Here is a 10,415-nt window from a genome sequence, read left to right as displayed (position 1 = left end):
AATGAGAAAGACTTCTAGTTCTAGGTTTACATATAGAAAAATCAAGGCTCCCAAAGAGCTCCTGGTCTAATTATGGGAGATAACACATAAAATGAAGTTCAGGTGCAAGTCAGGCAGAAGTGCTACATAGGTTATATAGGTAGTAACAAATGACAATGTGGGACCTCATGACATACATTCAGAACCTGGGGTAAGGCCTGGAGGTTCTTAGGAGCCTGGTGTCCTCCAATTCATCAGAAGGAATGAAGTTTTTGACTCCCCTTTTCATCCAAGCCCTGTGACCAGTTAAGCAGCCAGGGCAAGAGGGAAAGGCAAGGTGTGCCCCACTACTCATCAATATACCGGAAAAACCAAATAATAATCTAAAGCAAGCAAAATAAGGCAATCTAGTAAACAAGTGTCTAGGAGAACAAGTGAAAGACAACTGATGATGCAGGTTTCTTACCACTCTATTTGAAGGGCCAGGAGCATGGCACAAGGGAAAAATCACTGGCTCTGGAGTCTGTCCCATCTCTGATACTCAACCTGGGGCCAGATGATTAAACTCCTTGGGACTCAGTTTTCTCACATGGAAAAGAATGGGACTGTTGCACAAATATCTCATCTTTTTCAGCTCAGCTCAACGATCCTTTGAAAACATTGCAGAGGCCCTACTTGGCACAGGAGAGGCATATCCCCGGCGGGCTGCCCTTCCCTCTTGCCCCTGGAATACCTAGTCTGCGGAGCTGAAACACACCCTCCGGACATTTTCATGCCGTCCTCTCATTCCACCAGTCCCGTAAGGGCCTCCTTGGAGCAGAGGGAAGCAGGGGAAGGTGATGGGGCACACGGCTAAGAGGAAGGGGTGCCTAGGGTTCGGGAGAGAAACATGCACCAACCTAATTAAAAGAAAAAGAGTCTTTCTGGAGCCCCAGCGCTCCCCTTTCCATTTCGTGATAGTGATGATGATAAATTATTAACATAGTACATATTATGAGTTATTGCCATACGAAGATGTAATAGTAACAGCTGGCATTTACCGCTTACGCGGTGCTTTCTTTAACGTTTGTAAGGTACTTTAGCAGCATTCTCTCCTTTGGCCCTCCCAACAGCCCGGGAGGTCGGTGCTGTTAGGACCGGTATGCCCATTCTGCAGGGGAGGCAGTCCGAGGTGCAGCTCCTTGCTCAGTTGCCCCGCTTGTGTCTGAGACTGGTTTTGAACTTGGGAACCTCCCGACTCCCCATCCCGTCCCGCCCCGCCGGGGCTCGAGCGCTGGCTCCTAGCCTCCCTCCCCCCCTCCAGCCCAGGCAACGCCAGAGTCCTGATGTCTCTTAGCAACGGCCCAGCTCCAGCCACAACACTGGTAGCCAGTCGAGTTCTTGGCGGGTCCTCCGGGTCCGCGTCTCGGTCTCGGCTCTCGGGTGTCTCTGGAGGAACGACCTTGCAGCCGCCCTCCCGAGCGTCTCCTTCTCCTTCTTCCCCTCCCCACCTGCCCGCCCTTCGACCATGAGCAAAGACCAGGTGAGATGGGAAAGCAGGACGCGCTGGGCGCGACCTTCCCCACCCCATGAACTCCCGCCACGGGGCTCGGAGGGTTCCGAAGTGCCCTGTCCCAGGCAGGGGAGCGGAGTGGTCGGCTCGGCTCCGCATTCCCCTGGAGCTGGAAAGGGGCAGGGGCGCGAAGGCGTGGGGAGCGCCTGTGCGGGCTTTAGAGGTCCACCTGCTCCTTGTACGGATGAAGAAGGCAAGCCCCAGGGAAGGTTGGGGACTTGTCCGGGGTCTACACAGGTAACGGTAGTGTATGAGGCAGGATTGGAATCCAGGTGTTCCTGACTCAGAGTCCAGTCCATTACAGCAGGCTGCTCGAAACCCATTTTACAGTTAAGAAACTGAGGCCCAGAGAGACCAGTGACTTACCCTGGATAACAGATAGTAAGTGCAGGGTCGGATTCGAAACCACTTCTCCCTGATTCAGAAGTCAAAGCTTTTCTCACTAGCCTTTTTGTTGTTTTTCCCTTTTTCTCCAAGAGGACCAATGACATCAGGAGGGTGAAGTCTTGACTTGAAGTGAATTGGATTTAAGCGAAGCAGGGCGGTGCAAAGTGACCAGCCTCACTCTCTTCTCCAGAGTCATCTGGATCCAGTGGCAAGACCTAGGGCAGGACAACTGCCGATGGCCCCGGGTGCAGTGGGTGACCTTGACCTTTTTAAGCTAAGGTCTTTTCCAGGTCTCAGTTTGTCTGGGGTGACACCCATTCAGAGTAAAGGACTAGCTTTATTGGCCCCTTCTTTCTCCCACCTTCTTCCATCTGGACTCAGACCACTGCACTCACCAACTAACCCATCAGATATTGGGTTCCCATGGTCTATCAGAATTCCATGCAGCAAAATTATTCCGTTAGTCTAGATTTCCCTTTCCCTTAATATCCTGCAAGCTCAGCCTCCTACAGTGCTAATATCCTTGGCCTTGACTGAAGATTTCAGCCCCTCTCAATCAACAAGCATTTTTCAGCACCTCTGTGGCCCGTGCTGGGGATACAAAGAAAAGAAAACAGTCCCAGCTCTCAAGAAGCTTACATTCTGTCTGTGAATATTGTTTGAATCGCAACATATCAGAATTGAAAGACAGCCTTTGGGATTATCTAATTTAGATTCCTTTCAACACAGAGGAGAAACTTGGGGTCTAGGTCTAGAGGAGGGGAAGTATCTCACCACAGGTCACATAGCTAGTAAGAATTTAAGCATCTAATATCCCTAGCATCTAGGACGGTACCTGGCACATACCAGAAATTGAATTTAACCCAAGTCTCCTAATTCTGAAGCCAGGACACTTTCTATCATACTACGATGACCTACAATTCTTCTTCATCTTACACCATCCTTCTCCCTCCTATACTTTATATGAACAAGATAGTTATAGACAAGTAGAAATCAGTATGTCTGTAGAACATGTAGAACTCTCTGACCCCCTACTCACACTAGATGATTGGTTTTCCAGAGCTCAACCATTAACTTGCCTCTTCAGATTCATGGAGTGGCCCTGAGGAGTAAACCCATGGGGAAGTTATCCAGTGCTTTAGCTCATAAACTTCGTCCCATCCCCAATGTTTCCCCTAGGATTATGTTGATTTCAGTTAGTCAGGGTTAATTTTTAGAAATGGATATTTACCACAGTGATTTAATTGGTACAAAATGTCTCCCCAAACTTGGTGCATACTCTCCCACAGGTACCTAACAGAATCCAGGGTAATACACAGCTCCTGGTGGAAGTCCTTTTCTCCTCTGTGGGTGGATGGGTGGGAGGAGGGCAGCTTGAGAAGTTCTCCTTTGGCAAGTTGTAACTTTACTTCTGGGCTCCTCAGGGGCCCCAGATCTACCTTCCTTATTGTGTCCAGTAAGGTCTTGGCTCTTGATCCCCACATTGAAGCCAGCTGCTGTCACCCTTCAGATGTTCTTGGGATGATGATGAAAAGGTTAAATCCTCAGACCCTTTGAAGTTCATGAGGTCTTCCTCTGGTCAGGCAGGGATTGAGAGAGGAATATAGGGCAGGGCCCTTGGCTGGAATTGCTCTCTCCTGGGTCACCACTCACTGGAATCACTTGGTTCCAGAACTAGCTTGATATTTGATACACCCACAGGGGGTTTCCTCAGCCAGTCTGAACAGAGTTCCTATGCAATGTCACTTTCAAGGACCCTTCACACTTTGGTTGAGACAGGTTCTTACCTGGTTATGATATAAGGCAGTAATATCTTATCGTTTACTTTAAATTTAATGGAGTAATTAATTGACCCACTCAATGGCTCCACGTTAAAAGCTGATCATAACCATCATTATAATCATGCAAATTAAAAATAATGCTTACCAACTTGATTTACTTCAGAAACCACAGTGATAACATATAGTAACCAGCTTTTTATAAGTTGGCCAGCTTTGTACTTTTGTGTATTTTGTAATCTATAATTACCTATGATGCATTATGCTTCATTACTATCAGAGTCTATGATAATAATATTTATTTTAAAATTTGACTTATATTCACTAGATTGTGGATTGTCATGGGAAATGACAAGAGTTTTGGTTCACTGACAAACTAACACAGAGAATCATTATAACTTACTAAAATCTTCACTACCCAGTCCTACTTTGATGTCTCATCCTGTCGTGGGCATAATTCTGGGCTCTCAAAGGTTAGACCACCAGAGCATACCTTCTGGCAGACCAGCATACCCTACTGAGCCAAATGATGGTCTGTGTGCTTACTGTCCAAGGATCAAGTCAGATAAATTTGAAGATTCTCAGCACCAGGTTGCAAACTATAAACTAATGCCTGTTTTGGCCAGACCAAATCTCTAAGACCATCTACCGAGTTATAGAGACATTGTGAACTCAGGCAGTGGAAAGAGTACCCATATGGTTAAAATTATAGATCCTTTAAGTATGGAAGTTTAAATAAGTAAAACCACATGGTTTTAGACATAATGTGGATTATTTTTACATAAGACTTTACAGTAAAATGTAAACTTATTGAGGGAAGGGACTGTTTCATTTTTATCTTTATATTTCCAGTGCCTCGTATTCAGTAGATACCTAGTAAATGTTGATTGTGAAGTAGATGAATGAATTTCATTACTTATTCTTTCTGTTTAAGAATTTTCTAATAATGGAATTTTTGTTGCCACTGTTGTCACCTCTTGCCTGGACTATAGCAACTAGCCTCCCTGTCTTAAGTCTTTCCCAGCTACAATCCATCCTCCATTCAGCTGCCAAAAGAGACAGCTGCTCCATAATATCTCAAATAGAAAGATCATTGAAATTTCATCATAACCTGACTCCTTCCTACTTTTTCAGTCTTTTAAAAAAAAACCATTTTACTCCCTTCCATGCACTCAACAATCCAGTTACACTGGTCTACTTGTCTTTCCTCAAACATGATTCCTCCATCACCTTCTTTCTGCCTTTGAATAGTGCTCCGTACCTGGAATGCTCACCTTATCATCTTTGTCACTTAGTTTATTTGGTTACCTTTAAGTCGTGTCTCAAATGCCATCCTCTTCAGGAGGCCTTTCCTGGCCTTTGAGATTACCTGTATAGACCTTGTATGTACCTAATGATATACATGTTATCTCCCCTCCCTCCAATATCAGATTGTTGGCTCTTTGGTTTTGTTTTTAACTTTTTTGTATCTTCAGTGTTTAGAGTACATGGAAAATAGTAAGCACTTGATAAATGTTTTTATTGTTTGAGCACCACCAAATTTGTTTTTGAGAACACTCTAATAAAATTACCTTTTCCAATTGGGGAGGAATGGGATATAGGAAAAAAATGAGGATTTGTTAACATTGCTACAAGCTAATATACTTTTTATTTGTCATTATGGTAAAGTTCCATTTCTCCTATGCTTCATCATGCCATAGAATTCAGGGATGGGGAACCTGTGGCCTCGAGGCCACATGTGGCCTTCTAGGTCCTCAAGTGCAGCCCTTTGGCTGAATCCAAACTTCACAGAACAAGTCCCCTCAGCAGAAGCTTTGACAAGCTTTAGATACTGTCCTAGAATGGACTGTGTGTGATAGCACCTGAGCACCAGCTGAGCACTGTCACTGTGTGATCTTGAGGATGTCCTTTTTCCACCTTCATAAACTAAGGGAGTTTGACTCTAGTCAGGTCACTTAGGCTCATTCCAGCTCTAAGCCTGCTCTATGATCTTGTATTTGTGCAGATGTCACCTATCAGGCTAACTCCAGAGGGTGACTTTTAGAAATGTTTCAGTTTCATCTTTGTGAAAATTGTGATGAGAAAGGGAGAAGTACCTTGAAAACTTAACACATGATATTGAATTGTGTTTTTTTTAGGATATTTTCTTCTGAGCTAGTGACACTTTGGAGGAACTGGTATGAGCCCACAAAGGGATTATTTATATACTGTTTCTTCTTTTTTTTTAAAGCAGCAGAGGGCATTCTCACACAAGCTGAAATGTGATTTTTAATGTTCTCTGGACACTTATTGTATTTATAATAATCTAGAGCAGTTTTTTTTCTTTTGGAAAAGGGAAAAATAGTGGTTTTGTTTTAAATTATGGCTTAAGTAAACAGAATGGATTTAACTTCAGAAAATGAAGTGTGTTTTTTCTTTGAAATTTACTTACATATTCATTCAGTCTGAAAATGTGAACAGTGGTAAAAGCATGTTTGTTGAAGGAAATTTTAATATATTCATCTCATTAGTGGATGGGATCATTCAAGAATAGAAAAGTTCAGTGTGTGCACTTTCAATTCTTTCAAGTAGGATATTTAAAAAGAAATATAAACATTATGCAGCTAGCTGTTTAATTCATTTTAATATTAATTTTAAAATATAAACCACATCAGACATTTTAGGTCTTAGTTGCAGTTCTCTCAACTTTTTAAAGATGCACATTATTCTATGGGTTTCATACAGTTTGTTAATTTAGAAATAATGACAGTAACTGCTCATGGCTTGACTGGACTCTTTTTTTTTCCAATTTATTTATTTATTTTTAGTTTTCAACATTCATCTCCACAAGATTCTGAGTTTCAGATTTTCTCCCTATCTCTCCCCTTCCCCTACCCCAACACCATGCGTTCTGATTCCCCCTTCCCCCAATCTACCCTCCCTTCTATCACACCCCTCCCTTCCTGTATCCCCATCTTCTCTCTTCTCTTCTAGGGCAAGATAGATTTCTATACCCCATTATCTGTATCTTGTTTCCCAGTTATATGCAAAAACAGTTCTCAACATTCATTCCTAAAACTTTGAGTTCTAACTTCTTTCCCTTCTTCCCTCCCTCCCCATCTCCACTGAGAAGGCAAGCAACTCAATATAGGCTATATATGTGTCATTTTGCTAAAGACTTCCATAATAGTCATATTGTGAAAGACTAACTATATTTCCTTCCATCCTATCCTGCCCCTCATTTATTCTATTCTCTCTTTTGACCTTATCCCTCCCCAAAAGTGTTTACTTCTAATGACCCCCCTCCTCTCATTTCAGACATGAGGGACAGACTGTAGTACAAAAACACAGAAAAGAGAGCTGGTTGGTTGCACGTGAGAGACAGCACATAGATCAATTTGGGTTGTAGGGTGTGTGAAGAGGTATAATATATAATAAGTCTGGAAAGGTAGACTGGAGCCAAATTTTGAAGAACTTTAAATGCCAAAACCAGAGCAATTTGAGTAGGGAAGTGACATGGTCAGAGCTGTGCTTTAGGAATATCACTTTGATAGCTAGATGTGGAAGGTAGTTTGGATAGGAAAGGGACTGGATATAGGGAAATCAATATCCTGTGATTCTAGGAGGCTTTAACACAGGGGTGGGGAACCTGGGGCCTTGAGGCCCCTTGTGGCCCTCTAGGTCCCCAAATGTGGCCTTCTAGGTCCCCAAGTATGGCCCTCTAGGTCCCCAAGTGTGGCCCTCTGACCATATCCAAACTTCACAGAACAAATCCCCTTAATAAAAGGATTTGTTCTGTAAAGATTTACACTTGGGTGTAGTCAAAAGGCCACACCCAAGGACCTAGAAGGCCACATGTGGTTTGAGGCTGCAGGTTCCCCACTCCTGATCTAGCACTTGACCCAAGTGAGAGCTGATAAGTGTCTGAACTAGAGTTGTGGTTAATAAATTATAGGGGACAGATGTAAGATTTCAGAGAGGTTAAAATCCCTTACAACTGATGGGATCAACGAAGACTTAATACACTTAATGTGACCAGAAAACTGAAAAAAAAAGAAATAGTTTCAACAGACTGAGATATGGAAAAGAATATTTCCTATATGGAAGATAGCAAAGACACTGACCCAGGAAAGGATAGGATATGACTAAGAAATGACAGTTAAGTGGCATAGTGGATAGAACACTGGACTTGAAGTCAGGAAGACCCGAGTTCAAATCCGGCCTTACAAATTCCCTAGCTGTGTGTGACTTTGGGCAAGTCACTTAACCTCTGCACCAGAGAAGAAAGTAGCCAAAGCCCTCCAAAACCAAATGGGATCATGAAGAGTCAGACACAGCTGAAATGACTGAACCACAACAGCAAAAGAGTTGCCTGGTTTAGCTGAAATGTAGAATTCCCAAGGTGAAGTCATGTGAGATAAAACTAAATGGTAGGTCAGAGCCAGATTATAGGAGTAGAGTAAGCTCCTCTAAAGGAAAGACTTTCATTTTTGTCTTTCTATCCCTAAAACTTGGGGCAAACCTTAGATGGGATAGGTGCTTAATAAATGTTTGTTAACATGAGTTGAATTGTGGAGGGCTTTAAATGCTAGAATGAGAAGTTAGTATTTTGTTGGCTAATTATGAGAAAGAATTGAATATTTTTGAATGGGGTATGGCATGATATATTAGGAAGATTATTTTGGAGGTAACATAAAATAGATTATAGAAGGGAGAGACTAGAGTAGGGAAACCAATTAGGAGACCATTAAAAAATTCCAAGTGATAATAAAGGCCTAAAATCGGTTAATAGCAGAACTGGAAAGAAGAGGGCAAATCTGAGTAATAGTTAGAAGGTCATACAGATGGGATGTGATAACTGACTTAATGTGGGAGATGAGAGAGCGTGAAGAGTCACAGAAGACCAAATCTTCCAACCAGGGTAGCTGAAAGGATGGTTGGTACTATTAACAAGAATCAGGAAGTAGGGAGGGGACGCAGGTGGGTTCATAATGTGTTTAGTTTTAGGTACATTGAGCATGCAGTGAAGGGAGGTGTACAGCTGGCAAGAAAAGTAGAGCTCAGGTCAATTTATCTACCATGGAATTACCATATCATCTTTTAATTTTTGTTTTCTCTTGTTCCATGAAGTTTTCATCTTTGCTCCAGCAAAACTAAATGGCCCCATTAGTGCAGATTAATGGACAAGATTGTGAACGATCACAGTGGGAATTCAAACAGCATGGTCCCTTGGGATGAAATTTAGGACAAATGGATTTCACTGGTGAGAGTAGATCAAACCATGGGCTGTTGGAAGTATAAGTGTAGCTAAGAAAGTTGGGGAGTTCCTGGATGTAGTTCCTTTGGGTGTAGCAATTAATGGTTGCTCAGGGTAGGAGAAAGGCTGAGGCTTTACATAATTAGATACTTTGACAAGTCACATCTTAATGAAGTGAGAGTATTGTCAAAGTGGGTCAGGTGTTAAAGGAGCACCATTGAAAATTGGGAGGCACCAAGGATGGAGCGCTTCTAAAGACAAAACTGGGTTTTCCAAAAAAAATTGCCTAAGGTTGGCCTTGGATATACTTTTAGATTTCTTCTTCCGCTTCTCTAAAGGAAGCATATTTTAATGTTAAAAGACTGTATATATTTCTATGATTGACCTCAAACTTTATTATTTGCATACTAAACAATTTTGGTTTTCCTTATTTCTCATATAGGACAAAGCACAGAGTAAAGAAAGAAGCAAAACACCAAACAGACTTTTGCCACAATTGGCACAGGTAACATACACATATGTTCTTATACATTTTCTTCAGTAGTGATAATAAGTTTTCAAATTTGAAGTAAACTGGCTGATTCTCAATTAAGAAAACTGGACTTCATTAGCTTTGAAAGAAATTATAAGTTGCCAATTTCTTGAGAAAAATAGTTACAAAAAACTAACTCCAAAGCAAGTTTAGGGGCAAACCTTAGATGGGATAGGTGCTGAAAAAGTTACTGTGCATAAAATATAACACATGACAGAGGAGATAGAGGGGTGACCTGGGAATCAGGAAGACCCAGATTCAAGTCCTGCTTGAGACACATGCTAGCTATGGGATCTAGGCCAATCAGTGTCCTATGTAGCTCTCTCTGTAACTATAAACTGCAGAGAAACTACTCTCTACTATCTAAACTACTTGTTTTTGCCTTTCTTTGTACCTCCGATGCTTAACACAGTTTCGGGAACACATGAAGTGCTTAATACCTTCTTGTTGACAGATCTGCAACATCTGTGGGTCCTACAGTTAGGAAACCCCAAATCTAAATAGGCCAGCCAACAAAACTCCACAAAGCTATACCCATTCCAAATATAATTTATTTTTTCTTTGATGGGGCAGGAGTTTAGTGGAGACTTTAAAGGAGTCAAGGAAGCCAAGAGGCAAAGATTTCTGGGAGATGCTTGTCCTTTCCTCTTGAAGAGGACCAGTGAGGTCAGGAGAGCGATGTCTTGACTTGCAAGTGAATTGGGTTTAAGGGAGCCAGGGCTGTGTAAAGTCATCAGCCTCACTCTCTTCTCTACAGTCATTTGAATTCAGTGGCAAGACATATTGCTCCCTATCAAGCTCAATAAGTCTAGCCATATCACATAATCTCATTGTTGGAAGGGACCTCAGAACCCTCAAGTACAACTGATACCTTAACAAGTAGGCCTTCATCCATGTGCTAGACTTTGCTTAAGCCTTCCAGTGGAGGGGACCCCACTGTTGCCCAAGACA

The 10,415-nt window shown here is 42.3% G+C and overlaps 1 protein-coding gene across 2 annotated transcripts in view; it reads left to right on the top strand.

The window, feature by feature from the left end:
* The first annotated feature begins 1,342 nt into the window (after nucleotides 1–1,342).
* Nucleotides 1,343–10,415, top strand: part of DNAH7 (dynein axonemal heavy chain 7) — a 282,757-nt gene continuing 273,684 nt past the window's right edge. For both annotated transcript variants that reach the window (XR_011967739.1, XM_072612713.1), the window contains exons 1-2: nucleotides 1,343–1,501; nucleotides 9,375–9,437. Coding sequence is in view for 1 of the 2 variants with exons in the window: in XM_072612713.1 (XP_072468814.1) it covers nucleotides 1,487–1,501; nucleotides 9,375–9,437 (78 nt within the window). In the remaining variant the exon portion in view is untranslated. The remainder of the gene's footprint in view (nucleotides 1,502–9,374; nucleotides 9,438–10,415) is intronic.

This window comes from Notamacropus eugenii, chromosome 5 (assembly GCF_028372415.1).
Source record: "Notamacropus eugenii isolate mMacEug1 chromosome 5, mMacEug1.pri_v2, whole genome shotgun sequence".
Lineage (NCBI taxonomy): Eukaryota > Metazoa > Chordata > Mammalia > Diprotodontia > Macropodidae > Notamacropus > Notamacropus eugenii.
The sequence above is the reverse complement of the archived record's forward strand: the minus strand, read 5'-3'. Positions and strand labels throughout refer to the sequence as shown.